General features: G+C 50.3%; 1 protein-coding gene across 1 annotated transcript in view; it reads left to right on the forward strand.

Annotated features, from left to right (window-relative positions):
* LOC134989418 (uncharacterized) overlaps positions 1-19,551 on the forward strand; it is a 229,117-nt gene that overhangs the window by 129,844 nt on the left and 79,722 nt on the right. Inside the window, exon 16 of the mRNA XM_063950608.1 lies at positions 16,320-16,401. Coding sequence (XP_063806678.1) covers positions 16,320-16,401 — 82 coding nt within the window. The remainder of the gene's footprint in view (positions 1-16,319; positions 16,402-19,551) is intronic.

Consider the following 19,551-nt stretch of genomic DNA (forward strand, 5'->3'; position numbering starts at 1 on the left):
CTATAGCTATACACCCATCTCACCCTCCTCTCTCTCTATATAGCTATACACCCATCTCATCCTCCTCTCTCTCTCTATAGCAATATACACCCATCTCACCCTCCTCTCTCTATCTATAGCTATACACCCATCTCACCCTCCTCTCTCTCCCTATAGCTATATACACCCATCTCACCTTCTCTCTCTCCCTATAACTATACGCACATCTAACCCTCCTCTCTCTCCCTATAGCTATACACTCATCTCAACCTCCTCTCTCTCCATTTAGTTATACACCCATCTCACCCTCCTCTCCCTATAGTTATACACACATCTCACCCTCCTCTCTCTCTATAGCTATATACACCCATCTCACCCTCCTCTCTCTCTCTATAGCTGTACACCCATCTCACCCTCCTCTCTCTCTCTATAGCAATATACACCCATCTCACCCTCCTCTCTCTCTCTCTCTATAGCTATACACCCATCTCACCCTCCTCTCCCTATAGCTATACACCCACCTCACCCTCCTCTCCCTATAGCTATACACCCATCTCACCCTCCTCTCTCGCCCTATAGCTAAACACCCATCTCACCCTCCTCTCTCGCCCTATAGCTATACACACATCTCACCCTCCTCTCTCTCCCTATAGCTATACACCCATCTCACCCTCCTCTCTCTCCCTATAGCTATATACACCCATCTCACCCTCCTCTCTCTCCCTATAGCTATATACACCCATCTCACCCTCCTCTCTCTCCCTATAGCTATATACACCCATGTCACCTTCCTCTCTCTCCCTATAGCTATACACCCATCTCACCCTCCTCTCTCTCTATATAGCTATACACCCATCTCATCCTCCTCTCTCTCTCTATAGCAATATACACCCATCTCACCCTCCTCTCTCTCTCTATAGCTATACACACATCTCACCCTCCTCTCTCGCCCTATAGCTATACACACATCTCACCCTCCTCTCTCTCCCTATAGCTATACACCCATCTCACCCTCCTCTCTCTCTCTATAGCAATATACACCCATCTCACCCCCCTCTCTCTCCCTTTAGCTATACACCCATCTCACCCTCCTCTCTCTCCCTATAGCTAGCTATACACCCATCTCACCCTCCTCTCTCTCCCTATAGCTATAGACCCATCTCACCCTCCTCTCTCACCCTATAGCTATACACCCATCTCACCCTCCTCTCTCTCCCTATAACTGTACACCCATCTCATCCTCCTCTCTCTCCCTATAGCTATACACCCATCTCACCCTCCTCTCTCTCCCTATAGCAATATACACCCATCTCACCCTCCTCTCTCCCTATAGCTATACACCCATCTCACCCCCCATAGCTATACACCCATCTAACCCGCCTCTCTCTCCCTATAGCTATACACCGATCTCACCCTCCTCTCTCCCTATAGCTATACATACATCTTACCCTCCTCTCTCTCCCTATAGCTATACACCCATCTCATCCTCCTCTATCTCCCTATAGATATAAACCCATCTCACCCTCCTCTCTCTCCCTATAGCTATGCACACATCTCACCCTCCTCTCTCTATCTATAGCTATACACCCATCTCACCCTCCTCTCTCTCCCTATAGCTATATACATCCATCTCACCCTCCTCTCTCTCCCTATAGCTATACACCCATCTCACCCTACTCTCTCCCTATAGCTATACACCCATCTCATCCTCCTCTCTATCCCTATAGCTATATACACACATCTCACCCTCGTCTCTCTCCCTATAGCTATACACACATCTCACCCTCCTCTCTCTCCCTATAGCTATACACCCATCTCACCCTCCTCTACCTATAGTTATACACACATCTCACCCTCCTCTCTCTCCCTATAGCTATACACACATCTCACCCTCCTCTCTCTCCCTATAGCTATACACCCATCTCACCCTCCTCTCTCTCCCTATAGCTATATACACCCATCTCACACTCCTCTCTCCCTATAGCTATATACACCCATCTCACCCTCCTCTCTCTCCCTATAGCTATATACACCCATGTCACCCTCCTCTCTCTCCCTATAGCTATACACCCATCTCACCCTCCTCTCTCTCCCTATAGCTATACACCCATCTCACCCTCCTCTATCCCTATAGCTATACACACATTACTGTACATGTAGAACATGAGGAGAGCCAGGCTGGGGTAAGGCAGCAGTCAGGGCACAGCAGCAGCGGGCAGCACCAGGCTACATGCCCCCTCTCAGCAGCTACTGTCCAGCCTGATGACCCACCTGCAGCACACACCCATCTCACCCTCCTCTCTCTCTCTCTATAGCAATATACACCCATCTCACCCTCCTCTCTCTCCCTTTAGCTATACACCCATCTCACCCTCCTCTCTCTCCCTATAGCTAGCTATACACCCATCTCACCCTCCTCTCTATCCCTATATACACCCATCTCACCCTCCTCTCTCTCCCTATAGCTATACACCCATCTCACCCTCCTCTCTCTCTCCCTATAACTATACACCCATCTCACCCTCCTCTCTCCCTATAACTGTACACCCATCTCATCCTCCTCTCTCTCCCTATAGCTATACACCCATCTCACCCTCCTCTCTCTCCCTATAGCAATATACACCCATCTCAGCCTCCTCTCTCCCTATAGCTATACACCCATCTCACCCCCTATAGCTATACACCCATCTAACCCGCCTCTCTCTCCCTATAGCTATACACCGATCTCACCCTCCTCTCTCCCTATAGCTATACATACATCTTAACCTCCTCTCTCTCCCTATAGCTATACACCCATCTCATCCTCCTCTCTCTCCCTATAGATATATACCCATCTCACCCTCCTCTCTCTCCCTATAGCTATACACACATCTCACCCTCCTCTCTCTATCTATAGCTATACACCCATCTCACCCTCCTCTCTCTCCCTATAGCTATATACATCCATCTCACCCTCCTCTCTCTCCCTATAGCTATACATCCATCTCACCCTCCTCTCTCTCCCTATAGCTATACACCCATCTCACCCTCCTCTCTCTCCCTATAGCTATACACCCATCCCACCCTATTCTCTCCCTATAGCTATACACCCATCTCATCCTCCTCTCTATCCCTATAGCTATACACCCATCTCACCCTCCTCTCTCTCCCTATAGCTATATAAAGACATCTCACTCTCCTCTCTCTCCCTATAGCTATACACACATCTCACCCTCCTCTCTCCCTATAGCTATACACCCATCTCACCCTCCTCTCCCTATAGTTATACACACATCTCACCCTCCTCTCTCTCCCTATAGCTATACACACCTCACCCTCCTCTCTCTCCCTATAGCTATACACCCATCTCACCCTCCTCTCTCTCCCTATAGCTATATACACCCATCTCACCCTCCTCTCTCTCCCTATAGCTATAGACACCCATCTCACCCTCCTCTCTCTCCCTATAGCTATATATACCCATCTCACCCTCCTCTCTCTCCCTATAGCTATATACACCCATGTCACCCTCCTCTCTCCCTATAGCTATACACACATTACTGTACATGTAGAACATGAGGAGAGCCAGGCTGGGGTAAGGCAGCAGTCAGGGCTATATAGCTATATACCTATCTCACCCTCCTCTCTCTCTCTCCCTGTAGCTATACACCCATCTCACCCTCCTCTCTCTCCCTATAGCTATACACCCATCTCACCCTCCTCTCTCTCCCTATAGCTATATACACCCATCTCACCCTCCTCTCTCTCCCTATAGCTAGCTATACACCCATCTCACCCTCCTCTCTCTCCCTATAGCTATAGACCCATCTCACCCTCCTCTCTATCCCTATAGATATACACCCATCTCACCCTCTTCTCTCTCCCTATAGCTATACACCCATCTCATCCTCCTCTCTCTCCCTATAGCTATACACCCATCTCACCCTCCTCTCTCTCTCTATAGCTATACACCTATCTCACCCTCCTCTCTCTCCCTATAGCTATACACCCATCTCACCCTCCTCTCTCTCCCTATAACTGTACACCCATCTCATCCTCCTCTCTCTCCCTATAGCTATACACCCATCTCACCCTCCTCTCTCCCTATAGCAATATACACCCATCTCACCCTCCTCTCTCCCTATAGCTATACACTTATCTCACCCCCTATAGCTATACACCCATCTAACCCGCCTCTCTCTCCCTATAGCTATACACCGATCTCACCCTCCTCTCTCCCTATAGCTATAAATACATCTTACCCTCCTCTCTCTCCCTATAGCTATACACCCATCTCATCCTCCTCTATCTCCCTATAGATATATACCCATCTCACCCTCCTCTCTCTCCCTATAGCTATGCACACATCTCACCCTCCTCTCTCTATCTATAGCTATACACCCATCTCACCCTCCTCTCTCTCCCTATAGCTATATACATCCATCTCACCCTCCTCTCTCTCCCTATAGCTATCCACCCATCTCACCCTCCTTTCTCTCCCTATAGCTATACACCCATCCCACCCTACTCTCTCCCTATAGCTCAGGGGTGGGGAACCTCAGGCCCGAGGGCCGTATAAGGCCCTCAAAGCCACTTGATCAGGCCCAGCAAGGCTCACCTAAACGAGAGGAGATACAGAGCGCCCGCTGAGATTTTACCACCAGCGGGCGCCCGGCTCCTCAGCAGTAGCTCACTCCTGAGCTCCAGCTTCTGGCACAGGCAGTGTACATGTGTGGCTGTGCGGCACTATGGGAGAGACGTCATGACATCTCTCCCATAGTTCCGAGGAGAGGGAGGGCAGCGGTCCGGAAGCAGGAGCAGGGCTGGTGTGCATTGTGTTTTTTTTTCTTTTTAATGTGTGTGTGTGTATAAGCGGCGCTACTAGGGGGCATATTTAATGGGTCATAACTACAGGGGGCATATCTAATGGGGTATGTTTAAATAAGATTTTACTTACCGATAAATCTATTTCTCGTAGTCCGTAGTGGATGCTGGGACTCCGTCAGGACCATGGGGATTAGCGGCTCCGCAGGAGACAGGGCACAAAAATAAAAGCTTTAGGATCAGGTGGTGTGCACTGGCTCCTCCCCCCATGACCCTCCTCCAAGCCTCAGTTAGGATACTGTGCCCGGACGAGCGTACACAATAAGGAAGGATTATGAATCCCGGGTAAGACTCATACCAGCCACACCAATCACACCGTACAACTTGTGATCTGAACCCAGTTAACAGTATGATAAACGTAGGAGCCTCTGAACAGACGGCTCATAACAATAACAACCCGATTTTTATGTAACAATAACTATGTACAAGTATCGCAGACAATCCGCACTTGGGATGGGCGCCCAGCATCCACTACGGACTACGAGAAATAGATTTATCGGTAAGTAAAATCTTATTTTCTCTGACGTCCTAGTGGATGCTGGGACTCCGTCAGGACCATGGGGATTATACCAAAGCTCCCAAACGGGCGGGAGAGTGCGGATGACTCTGCAGCACCGAATGAGAGAACTCCAGGTCCTCTTTAGCCAGGGTATCAAATTTGTAGAATTTTACAAACGTGTTCTCCCCCGACCACGTAGCTGCTCGGCAGAGTTGTAATGCCGAGACCCCTCGGGCAGCCGCCCAAGATGAGCCCACCTTCCTTGTGGAATGGGCCTTGATAGATTTAGGCTGTGGCAGGCCTGCCACAGAATGTGCAAGTTGAATTGTGCTACAAATCCAACGAGCAATCGTCTGCTTAGAAGCAGGAGCACCCAGCTTGTTGGGTGCATACAGTATAAACAGCGAGTCAGATTTTCTGACTCCAGCTGTCCTTGAAATATATATTTTCAATGCCCTGACAACGTCCAGCAACTTGGAATCCTCCAAATCGCTAGTAGCCGCAGGCACCACGATAGGCTGGTTCAGGTGAAACGCTGAAACCACCTTAGGCAGAAACTGAGGACGCGTCCGCAGTTCTGCCCTGTCCGAATGGAAAATCAGATATGGGCTTTTATACGATAAAGCCGCCAATTCTGACACTCTCCTGGCTGAAGCCAGGGCCAGTAGCATGGTTACTTTCCATGTAAGATATTTCAAATCCACCGATTTGAGTGGCTCAAACCAATGGGATTTGAGAAAATCCAAAACTACATTAAGATCCCACGGAGCCACTGGGGGCACAACCGGGGGCTGTATATGTAGTACTCCTTTTACAAAAGTCTGGACTTCAGGAACTGAAGCCAATTCTTTCTGGAAGAAAATCGACAGGGCCGAAATTTGAACCTTAATGGACCCTAATTTGAGGCCCATAGACAATCCTGTTTGCAGGAAATGTAGGAATCGACCCAGTTGAAATTCCTCCGTCGGGGCCTTCCTGGCCTCACACCACTCAACATATTTTCTCCAAATGCGGTGATAATGTTGTGCAGTCACCTCCTTCCTGGCTTTTACCAGGGTAGGGATGACCTCTTCCGGAATGCCTTTTTCCCTTAGAATTCGGCGTTCAACCGCCATGCCGTCAAACGCAGCCGCGGTAAGTCTTGGAATAGACACGGTCCCTGCTGAAGCAGGTCCCGTCTTAGAGGTAGAGGCCACGGATCTTCCGTGAGCATCTCCTGAAGTTCCGGGTACCAAGTTCTTCTTGGCCAATCCGGAGCCACGAGTATCGTTCTTACTCCCCTGTGCCGTATAATTCTCAGTACTTTTGGTATGAGAGGCAGAGGAGGAAACACATACACTGACTGGAACACCCACGGTGTTACCAGAGCGTCCACAGCTATTGCCTGAGGGTCTCTTGACCTGGCGCAATACCTGTCCAGTTTTTTGTTGAGGCGGGACGCCATCATGTCCACCTTTGGTTTTTCCCAACGGTTCACAATCATGTGGAAGACTTCTGGATGAAGTCCCCACTCTCCCGGGTGTAGATCGTGTCTGCTGAGGAAGTCCGCTTCCCAGTTGTCCACTCCCGGAATGAACACTGCTGACAGTGCTATCACATGATCTTCCGCCCAGCGAAGAATCCTTGCAGCTTCTGCCATTGCCCTCCTGCTTCTTGTGCCGCCCTGTCTGTTTACGTGGGCGACTGCCGTGATGTTGTCCGACTGGATCAACACCGGCTGACCCTGAAGCAGGGGTTTTGCCAGGCTTAGAGCATTGTAAATCGCTCTTAGCTCCAGTATATTTATGTGAAGAGACATCTCCAGGCTTGACCACACTCCCTGGAAGTTTCTTCCCTGTGTGACCGCTCCCCAGCCTCTCAGACTGGCATCCGTGGTCACCAGGACCCAGTCCTGTATGCCGAATCTGCGGCCCTCTAACAGATGAGCACTCTGCAACCACCACAGAAGAGACACCCTTGTCCGTGGAGACAAAGTTATCCGCTGATGCATCTGCAGATGCGATCCGGACCATTTGTCCAGCAGATCCCACTGAAAAGTTCGTGCGTGGAATCTGCCGAATGGAATCGCTTCGTAAGAAGCCACCATTTTTCCCAGGACTCTTGTGCATTGATGCACAGACACTTTTCCTGGTTTTAGGAGGTTCCTGACAAGTTCGGATAACTCCCTGGCTTTCTCCTCCGGAAGAAACACCTTTTTCTGAACCGTGTCCAGAATCATTCCCAGGAACAGCAGACGTGTCGTCGGGGTCAATTGAGATTTTGGAAAATTCAGAATCCACCCGTGCTGTTGCAGCACTACTTGGGTTAGTGCTACTACGTCCCCCAGCTGTTCTCTGGACCTTGCCCTTATCAGGAGATCGTCCAATTAAGGGATAATGAATACGCCTTTTCTTCGCAGAAGAAACATCATTTCGGCCATTACCTTGGTAAAGACCCGAGGTGCCGTGGACAATCCAAACGGCAGCGTCTGAAACTGATAATGACAGTTTTGCACCACGAACCTGAGGTACCCTTGATGTGAAGGGCAAATTGGGACATGCAGGTAAGCATCCTTGATGTCCAGGGACACCATAAAGTCCCCTTCTTCCAGATTCGCTATCACTGCTCTGAGTGACTCCATCTTGAACTTGAATTTTTGTATGTACAGGTTCAAAGATTTCAGATTTAGAATAGGTCTTACCGAGCCGTCCGGCTTCGGTACCACAAATAGTGTGGAATAATACCCCTTTCCCTGTTGTAGGAGGGGTACCTTGACTATCACCTGCTGAGAATACAGCTTGTGAATGGCTTCCAATACCGTCGCCCTGTCTGAGGGAGACGTTGGCAGAGCAGACTTTAGGAACCGGCGAGGGGGAGACTTCTCGAATTCCAACCTGTAACCCTGAGATACTACCTGCAGGATCCAGGGGTCCACCTGTGAGTGAGCCCACTGTGCGCTGAAATTTTTGAGTCGACCCCCCACCGCTCCTGAGTCCGCTTGTAAAGCCCCAACATCATGCTGAGGGCTTTGCAGAAGCCGCGGAGGGCTTCTGCTCCTGGGAGGGAGCTGCTTGGTGCACTCTCTTACCCCTTCCTTTGCCTCGGGGCAGATATGACTGTCCTTTTGCCCGCTTGTTCTTATAGGAACGAAAGGACTGCGGCTGAAAAGACGGTGTCTTTTTCTGTTGGGAGGGGACCTGAGGTAAAAAGGTGGATTTCCCGGCTGTTGCCGTGGCCACCAAATCCGATAGACCGACCCCAAATAATTCCTCCCCTTTATACGGCAATACTTCCATATGCCGTTTGGAATCCGCATCACCTGACCACTGTCGCGTCCATAAACTTCTTCTGGCAGATATGGACATCGTACTTACTCTCGATGCCAGAGTGCAAATATCCCTCTGAGCATCTCGCATATAAAGAAAAGCATCCTTTAATTGCTCTATAGTCAATAAAATACTGTCCCTATCCAGGGTATCAATATTTTCAGTCAGGGAATCCGACCAAACCACCCCAGCACTGCACATCCATGCAGAGGCGATGGCTGGTCGCAGTATAACACCAGTATGAGTGTATATACTTTTCAGTGTAGTTTCCAGCCTCCTATCAGCTGGATCCTTGAGGGCGGCCGTTTCAGGAGACGGTAACGCCACTTGTTTTGATAAGCGTGTGAGTGCCTTATCCACCCTAGGGGGTGTTTCCCAGCGCGCCCTAACCTCTGGCGGGAAAGGATATAATGCCAATAACTTCTTTGAAATTAGCAGTTTTCTATCGGGGTTAACCCACGCTTCATCACACACTTCATTCAATTCCTCTGATTCAGGAAAAACTACAGGTAGTTTTTTCTGACCCCACATAATACCCCTTTTTGTGGTACTTGCAGTATCAGAGATATGCAAAGCCTCCTTCATTGCCGTGATCATATAACGTGTGGCCCTACTGGAAAATACGTTTGTTTCTTCACCGTCGACACTAGATTCGGTGTCCGTGTCTGGGTCTGTGTCGACCGACTGAGGTAAAGGGCGTTTTACAGCCCCTGACGGTGTCTGAGACGCCTGGACAGGTACTAACTGGTTTTCCGGCCGTCTCATGTCGTCAACTGATTTTTGTAACGTGCTGACATTATCACGTAATTCCATAAACAAAGCCATCCATTCCGGTGTCGACTCCCTAGGGGGTGACATCACCATTACCGGCAATTGCTCCGCCTCCACACCAACATCGTCCTCATACATGTCGACACACACGTACCGACACACAGCAGACACACAGGGAATGCTCTTATCGAAGACAGGACCCCACTAGCCCTTTGGGGAGACAGAGGGAGAGTTTGCCAGCACACACCCAAGCGCTATAAATATATAGGAACAACTTTTTCTAAGCCACCTAGATTGCACCCTGCTCGGACGGGCACAAAAACCTAACTGAGGCTTGGAGGAGGGTCATGGGGGGAGGAGCCAGTGCACACCACCTGATCCTAAAGCTTTTATTTTTGTGCCCTGTCTCCTGCGGAGCCGCTAATCCCCATGGTCCTGACGGAGTCCCAGCATCCACTAGGACGTCAGAGAAATGGGGCATAACAACTGATGGGGCATATCTAATGGGCCAAAACAACTGACAGGGCATAACAAGTGACTGGGGGCATGACAAGAGACTGGGGGCATAACTACTGACTGGGGGCAGGCTAATTTTTAAGGTGATAATTTTTGTATGGCCCCCGAAGGATTTTATAAATATCCAAATGGCCCTTGGTAGAAAAAAGGTTCCCTACCCCTGCTATAGCTATACACCCATCTCATCCTCCTCTCTATCCCTATAGCTATACACCCATCTCACCCTCCTCTCTCTCCCTATAGCTATATACACACATCTCACCCTCCTCTCTCTCCCTATAGCTATACACACATCTCACCCTCCTCTCTCTCTCCCTATAGCTATATACACCCATCTCACCCTCCTCTCTCTCCCTATAGCTATACACCCATCTCACCCTCCTCTCTCTCCCTATAGCTATATACACACATCTCACCCTCCTCTCTCTCCCTATAGCTATACACACATCTCACCCTCCTCTCTCTCCCTATAGCTATACACCCATCTCACCCTCCTCTCCCTATAGTTATACACACATCTCACCCTCCTCTCTCTCCCTATAGCTATACACACATCTCACCCTCCTCTCTCTCCCTATAGCTATACACCCATCTCACCCTCCTCTCTCTCCCTATAGCTATATACACCCATCTCACCCTCCTCTCTCTCCCTATAGCTATATACACCCATCTCACCCTCCTCTCTCTCCCTATAGATATATACCCATCTCACCCTCCTCTCTCTCCCTATAGCTATACACACATCTCACCCTCCTCTATCTATAGCTATACACCCATCTCACCCTCCTCTCTCTCCCTATAGCTATATACATCCATCTCACCCTCCTCTCTCTCCCTATAGCTATACATCCATCTCACCCTCCTCTCTCTCCCTATAGCTATACACCTATCTCACCCTCCTCTCTCTCCCTATAGCTATACACCCATCCCACCCTATTCTCTCCCTATAGCTATACACCCATCTCATCCTCCTCTCTATCCCTATAGCTATACACCCATCTCACCCTCCTCTCTCTCCCTATAGCTATATAAAGACATCTCACCCTCCTCTCTCTCCCTATAGCTATACACACATCTCACCCTCCTCTCTCCCTATAGCTATACACCCATCTCACCCTCCTCTCCCTATAGTTATACACACATCTCACCCTCCTCTCTCTCCCTATAGCTATACACACATCTCACCCTCCTCTCTCTCCCTATAGCTATACACCCATCTCACCCTCCTCTCTCTCCCTATAGCTATATACACCCATCTCACCCTCCTCTCTCTCCCTATAGCTATATACACCCATCTCACCCTCCTCTCTCTCCCTATAGCTATATACACCCATCTCACCCTCCTCTCTCTCCCTATAGCTATATACACCCCTCACCCTCCTCTCTCTCCCTATAGCTATATACACCCATGTCACCCTCCTCTCTCTCCCTATAGCTATACACCCATCTCACCCTCCTCTCTCCCTATAGCTATACACACATTACTGTACATGTAGAACATGAGGAGAGCCAGGCTGGGGTAAGGCAGCAGTCAGGGCACAGCAGCAGCGGGCAGCACCAGGCTACATGCCCCCTCTCAGCAGCTACTGTCCGGCCTGATGATGCCCCTGCAGTACACACCCATCTCACCCTCCTCTCTCTCCCTTTAGCTATACACCCATCTCACCCTCCTCTCTCTCCCTATAGCTATATACACACACACCTCACCCACCTCTCTCCCTATAGCTATACACCCATCTCACCCTCCTCTCTCTCCCTATAGCTATACACACATCTCACCCTCCTCTCTCCCTATAGCAATACACCCATCTCACCCTCCTCTCCCTATAGTTATACACACATCTCACCCTCCTCTCTCTCCCTATAGCTATACACACATCTCACCCTCCTCTCTCTCCCTATAGCTATACACCCATCTCACCCTCCTCTCTCTCCCTATAGCTATATACACCCATCTCACCCTCCTCTCTCTCCCTATAGCTATATACACCCATCTCACCCTCCTCTCTCTCCCTATAGCTATATACACCCATCTCACCCTCCTCTCTCTCCCTATAGCTATATACACCCATGTCACCCTCCTCTCTCTCCCTATAGCTATACACCCCTCTCACCCTCCTCTCTCCCTATAGCTATACACACATTACTGTACATGTAGAACATGAGGAGAGCCAGGCTGGGGTAAGGCAGCAGTCAGGGCACAGCAGCAGCGGGCAGCACCAGGCTACATGCCCCCTCTCAGCAGCTACTGTCCGGCCTGATGATGCCCCTGCAGTACACACCCATCTCACCCTCCTCTCTCTCCCTATAGCTATACACCCATCTCACCCTCCTCTCTCTCCCTATAGCTATATACACCCATCTCACCCTCCTCTCTCCCTATAGCTATATACCCATCTCACCCTCCTCTCTCCCTATAGCTATACACCCATCTCACCCTCCTCTCTCTCCCTATAGCTATATACACCCATCTCACCCTCCTCTCTCCCTATAGCTATACACCCATCTCACCCTCCTCTCTCTCCCTATAGCTATATACACACACATCTCACCCACCTCTCTCCCTATAGCTATATACACCCATCTCACCCTCCTCTCTCACCCTAAAGCTATACACACATTACTGTACATGTAGAACATGAGGAGAGCCAGGCTGGGGTAAGGCAGCAGTCAGGGCACAGCAGCAGCAGGCAGCACCAGGCTACATGCCCCCTCTCAGCAGCTACTGTCTGGCCTGATGATGCCGCAGCAGCACACACCCATCTCACCCTCCTCTTTCTCCCTATAGCTATATACACCCATCTCACCCTCCACTCTCTCCCTATAGCTATATACAGCCATCTCACCCTCCTCTCTCCCTATAGCTATATACACCCATCTGACCCTCCTCTCTCTCCCTATAGCTATACACCCATCTCACCCTCCTCTCGCCCTATAGCTATACACACCCATCTCACCCTCCTCTCTCTCCCTATAGCTATATACACCCATCTGACCCTCCTCTCTCGCCCTATAGCTATACACCCATCTCACCCTCCTCTCTCTCCCTATAGCTATACACCCATCTGACCCTCCTCTCTCGCCCTATAGCTATACACACATTACTGTACATGTAGAACATGAGGAAAGCCAGGCTGGGGTAAGGCAGCAGTCAGGGCACAGCAGCAGCGGGCAGCACCAGGCTACATGCCCCCTCTCAGCAGCTACTGTTCGGCCTGATGATGCCCCTGCAGCACACACCCATCTCACCCTCCCCTCTCTCACATTAACAACGGCTACCAGTGTGACTCCTCCCCCTTACGGAAAAGGTCCCTTAGCCCACTTGATTCTAGCATCTACCCTATGGCGATGGTAAATGCTAGAATCAAGTGGGCTAAGGGACCTTTTCCGTAAGGGGGAGGAGTTACGACGCAAGGGGGAGGAGCGGATGCCCAGGAAACCGGCACTTCCGGCATCCAAGCCTCGTTTCTATGACGACGACCCTGGCGCCGGGAACTTCCGGCATCTAATCCTCGTCCCTGCGCTGATCCCTCCCCGCACGTGACTGGCACTTCCTGTATTCCAAGCCTCGTTTCCAGCCTTGTGCTCTGTCTCTGTCTGAGCTCTCTCATCCCCCCGGTGATCGCTGCCAGTGACCTGCTCCTCTGCTTCAGTGAGTTATATCCTTCGCCTGCCTGACTGCTACTGGGAGAGGGGGGGTGTCTGATAGTGGGTGAGGGGGGGTGTCTGATAGTGGGTGAGGGGGGGTGTCTGATACTGGGAGAGGGGGGGTGTCTGGTGTCTGATAGTGGGAGAGGGGGGGTGTCTGATAATGGGAGAGGGGGGGTGTCTGATAGTGGGTGAGGGGGGTCTGATAGTGGGTGAGGGGGGGTGTCTGATACTGGGTGAGGGGGGGGTGTCTGATACTGGGAGAGGGGGGGTGTCTGGTGTCAGATAATGGGAGAGGGGGGGTGTCTGATAGTGGGTGAGGGGGGGTGTCTGATACTGGGAGAGGGGGGGTGTCTGGTGTCTGATAGTGGGTGAGGGGGGGTGTCTGATACTGGGAGAGGGGGGGGTGTCTGATACTGGGAGAGGGGGGGTGTCTGATACTGGGAGAGGGGGGGGGTGTCTGATACTGGGAGAGGGGGGGGTGTCTGATACTGGGAGAGGGGGGGTGGTGGTGTCTGATAGTGGGAGAGGGGGGGTGTCTGATACTGGGTGAGGGGGGGTGTCTGATAGTGGGTGAGGGAGGGTGTCTGATACTGGGAGAGGGGGGGGTGTCTGATACTGGGAGAGGGGGGGGTGTCTGATACTGGGAGAGGGGGGGGGGTGTCTGATAGTGGGTGAGGGGGGGTGTCTGATAGTGGGTGAGGGGGGGTGTCTGATAGTGGGAGAGGGGGGGTGTCTGATAGTGGGTGAGGGGGGGTGTCTGATAGTGGGTGAGGGGGGTTGTCTGATAGTGGGTGAGGGGGCTGTCTGATACTGGGAGAGGGGGGGTGTCTGATACTGGGAGAGGGGGGGTGTCTGATGCTGGGAGAGGGGGGGTGTCTGATGCTGGGAGAGGGGGCGTGTCTGATGCTGGGAGAGGGGGGGTGTCTGATACTGTGAGGGGGGGGGGTGTCTGATGCTGGGAGAGGGGGGGGTGTCTGATGCTGGGAGAGGGGGGGGTGTCTGTGCTGGGAGAGGGGATGTCTGATACTGGGAGAGGAGCGTGATAAATATAGTAAGGGTAACTGTGACTGGTACTGTGAGTGGGGAGTGACTAATATTGGGTAGAAGGTGTGACTGATTATGGGCAACGAGAGCACAACTGGTACTTTAAGGGGGCGTGTCTGGTATTGGGTGGGAGGAGTGACTGACACTGTGAGTGGGGTGTGTCTGGTGTCAGGTGGGAGGAGTGACTGGCACTGTGAGGGTGGCGTGACTGGTATTGGGTGGGAGGAGTAACTGACACTGTGAGGGGGGGCGTGACTTGTACCGGGTAGGAGGAGTGACTGACACTGAGAGAGGGGGCGTGACTGGTACCGGGTGGGAGGAGTGACTGACACTGTGAGGGGCGGAGGGACTGGTAACAGGTGGGCGGAGTGATTGACACTGTGAGGGGTGGGTGTCTGGTACCGGGTGGGAGTAGTGACTGACACTGTGAGAGGGTGGGTGTCTGGTACCGGGTGGGAGTAGTGACTGACACTGTGAGAGGGTGCGTGACTGGTACCGAGTGGGAGGAGTGACTGACACTGTGAGGGGGGTGTGACTGTTACCGGGTGGGAGGATTGACTGGTACTGTGAGAAGGGGCGTGACTGGTACCGGGTGGGAGGATTGACTGGTACTGTGAGAAGGGGCGTGACTGGTACCGGGTGGGAGGAGTGACTGACACATTGAGGGCTGGCGTGACTGGTACCGGGTGGGAGGAGTGACTGACACATTGTGGGTGTGTGTGACTGGTACCGGGTGGGAGGAGTGACTGACACTGTGAGAGGGGGCGTGACTGGTACCGGGTGGGAGGAGTGACTGACACTGTGAAAGGGGGCGTGACTGGTACCGAGTGGGAGGAGTGACTGACACTGTGAGGGGGGGGGGGAGAGTGACTGGTACCGGGTGGGTGGAGTGACCGGTACTGTGAGGGGGGCGTGACTGGTACCGGGTGGGAAACATGACTGATACCAGCTTATCCCCAGCAGTTTATTTCCTTTCGCCAGATGTAGAAAGTGAAAGACTTCCCCTGACAGACTCCTGCAGCCCCCATAGTTAGCAGTGCGGTCTATGCAGTGTGGGTGACATTTTGGAGAGTCTGGGAGGAAATAACACTGGGGATAACAAATTCCAGTCTGTGCAGCTGTAACATATTTCACCTGGAACAACCGACCCCAAATATAAGTGTCGGCAGAGTCGGATTGGCTCACTGGGTAATTGCCGGGATCCGCTGCCAGTCTGTGTATGCCGGGACAATGTTTAGAGGCACCCCGCTCGCTGCACTTGCACCTATTGTCTGCATCATTGTCTGGTTGTGACATCAGTGATGATGATGTGCGTGAGCCGGTGCAGCGAGCCGGACACAGACTGGTAGCGGATCCCAGCAATACCCCGGTGAGCCGGACCTGCTCTGGTCTTGGAGGTTTGAAACTGTTTGTCGAAAAACCTCTTGGCCACAGTAGGACCATTGTTTAATCCTGAAGCAGTGCAGCATCGTATGGCTAAGCAGGTTTATGTAGCTGGATCAGGGGAACTTCTGAGAAACGCTGACCATGGCTCTGTGGCTTGTGTTACACATGAGGATTTAATGGTCACTCAGTGTACTCTGTGATGTTATTATACTAATAATTATATTTATTCCTAGACTACTGTGCAGTGAGGACGAGAGGAAATCACAGGAGGGTGATACCTGTCCTGTATAAATCACTGAGTGACTGAGGATGGACAAGGAGAGGAGTGCTGTGACTGAGAGGATATTACATCTCACCCTGGAGATCATCTACCTGCTGACTGGGGAGGTGAGGGGATCTCGGAGTATCACTTATAGCTATAGTAATAATAAAGGGACATGACTGCGGAGGTGAGGGGATCTGGGAGTGTCACAGTGACATCACTTAAATCTATAGTAATAATACAGGGACATGACTGTGGAGGTGAGGGGATCTGGGAATGTCACAGTGACAAGAAAAACAAAAGGGATTTTTCCCACGCACTCTGCTGGCTGTTCGTAAGAAGAACTATATACTATGTAATAATAGAAAATGTAGAGCTCTTCGTTACATATGTTTTGCAAAAGATATGATAAGCCTCCAGGCCACTTCACGGCTGCTCTATTACTGGAGGTCCCTAACTAAGCATAAGTCCAGGGTTTGGACCCCACAAAGTCGGCCCAGGCCCGACCACCCTAGGGCAGCACACCATTGAAATACTAAAGTGTTAATATGTGTTAAGAAAGAAGCAAAAGCTATGGGTTAGAAAGTGCTACAGAAATAAGGGTATTAATAAAATACTCAAAAGAGTAATATTAGTGAAAAAATATGAGTGTTACATAAGTGCTAAAATATCCAGATTGAGGTAAACTAGCTCTCAATCTGGATATGTTTTTATGTGCCATTATCATGTGGCCGTACATTAAGCAATTGTATGACCCATAGTGATGATTATTATTATTATTATTATTATGCTGTGTGAGAGTTTGGGGAGTGGTACCCCTCAGGTCTGGTGTGACTGGGCTACCTTGGGGCAGCACGCCATATTATTTATTTAGCACTTATGTAACACTCCTATTTTTTCACTGATATTACTCTTTTGAGTATTTTATTAACACCCTTATTTCTGTAGCACTTTCTAACCCATAGCTTCTGCTTCTTTCTTAACACATATTAACACTTTAGTATTTCAATGGTGTGCTGCCCTAGGGTGGTCGAGCCTGGGCCGACTTTGTGGGGTCCAAGCCCTGGACTTATGCTTAGTTAGGGACCTCCAGTAATAGAGCAGCCGTGAAGTGGCCTGGAGGCTTATCATATCTTTTGCAAAACATATGTAACGAAGAGCTCTACATTTTCTATTATTACATAGTATATAGTTCTTCTTACGAACAGCCAGCAGAGTGCGTGGGAAAAATCCCTTTTGTTTTTCTTGTCTAGAGTAACCCCCTCTCCCGCAGCACCTGAGGATTGTTACCAGCTTGATTAGAGCAGTTTGCCACAATTTATTGTAGTGTCACAGTGACCGCTTATATCTATAGTAATAATACAGGGACATGACTGGGGAGGTGAGGGGGAACTTGGAGTGTCACTGTGACATCACTTATATCTATAGTAATAATACAGGGACATGACTGGGTGAGGGAATCTGGGAGTGTCACAGTGACATCACTTATATCTATAGTAATAATACAGGGACATGACTGCGGAGGTGAGGGGATCTGGGAGAGTCACAGTGACATTGCTTATATCTATAATAATAATACAGGGACTTGACTGGGGAGGTGAGGAGATCTGGTAGTGTCACAGTGACATCGCTTATATCTATAGTACTAATACAGGGACATGACTGGGGAGGTGAGGGGATCTGATAGTATCACAGTGACATCCCTTTTCTCTTGCGTCCTAGAGGATGCTTGGGTCCATATTAGTACCATGGGGTATAGACGGGTCCACCAGGAACCATTGGCACTTTAACTGTGTGGGCTGGCTCCTCCCTCTATGCCCCTCCTACCAGACTCGGTTTAGAAAATGTGCCCGGAGGAGCCGTTCACAGCTAGGGGAGTTCTACAGAGTTTTCCTGGAAAAGTTTTTTTTAGAGTTTGTTTTTTTACAGGAGGCTGCTGGCAACAGCCTGCATGCATCGAGGGACTGAGGGGGGGAGCAGTGTCCACCCTGCGGGGTCTGAGCCGCGGACTCCGCTGACCGGACATTGAGCTCCATAGGGGACAGATCGCGCTCCGCCACAGGGGAACGCTGACCCCGACAGCCAGCCGCCACCCCATCGCAGAGCTGAAGTGTGGCAAGTGAGTCACTGTCCACCCTTACAAGTGGGGGGTCAGTGTGAAGAGGGCGGCTTAAGGGTAGGAGCGCGGTATTAACCGCGCTCCTGGACGGCTCAGCGGTACTGTGGTGCAGCGCTGTAAGGGGCGCCCTGAGCCAGCACCTGAGCCTACACTGACCAAAACAAGCCTGTGGGGTCTGCGGATCCAAGCCAGCACAAAATCCTCAGGCCAGTATAATCTACTAAGAGCGGGAAGACAGCGCCATTAAGGGGATGGAGCTTCTCCTCAGAGCGGACCCAGCAGCGTTCAGCGCCATTTTCCTGCCTGCAGCTCACTGCCAGTGGTTGAACAGGTCCCTCCAGAGCAACTCCAGCTATCTGTACGGTACCAGGGGGTTGTAGAAGGGAGGGGAGGCTGTGTAAAGACTGTGTCACTAGGTACAATGCAATCTTAGACCTGGTATTAACAAACAATGGGGATTTGGTATCGGGTATTATAGTAGGGGAACCCATAGGAAACAGCGACCACAATATGGTCACATTCAATATCCGTTTCTACAAACAGCCCTATACTGGCTCAACTAGGACTTTAAACTTTAGCAAAGCAAATTTTGAAAAGATGAGGGTATTTTTCAGGGATATTGAATGGGAAGGTTTGTTTTAAGGAAAAAATACTACGGAGAAATGGGAGGTACTAAAATTCCTGCTAGCTAAAAATACACTCAAATATATTCCTATGAGTAGCAAAAAAGGGAATAAAAATCATAAACCGATGTGGCTTAACAAAAAGATTAAGGAACTTTTGGGCAAGAAAAGGCGAGCATTTAAAAAATACAAATCTGACGGGGAAGCAGAGTCATTTCAGCACTATAAGGAATGTAACAAAAATTGCAAAAAGGAAATAAGAGCGGCTAAAGTAGAAACTGAAAAACTAGTAGCAAAGAAAAGCAAAGCGAATCCCAAAAAAAATATTTAAATACATTAATAGCAAGAGATTAAAGAAGGAGAGTATAGGCCCTTTAAAAGACACGTTGGGAGTCTTAAGCAAAAATGATAATGACATAGCGGACACACTAAATGAGTTTTTTTCAACAGTATTCACTAGAGAGGACCCAATTCAGGGACTGACACACAATCTCAATAATGAGAATATCACACTGATAGGTACTTATTTAAGC

The sequence above is a fragment of the Pseudophryne corroboree genome, chromosome 2 (assembly GCF_028390025.1).
Source record: "Pseudophryne corroboree isolate aPseCor3 chromosome 2, aPseCor3.hap2, whole genome shotgun sequence".
Classification (NCBI taxonomy): domain Eukaryota; kingdom Metazoa; phylum Chordata; class Amphibia; order Anura; family Myobatrachidae; genus Pseudophryne; species Pseudophryne corroboree.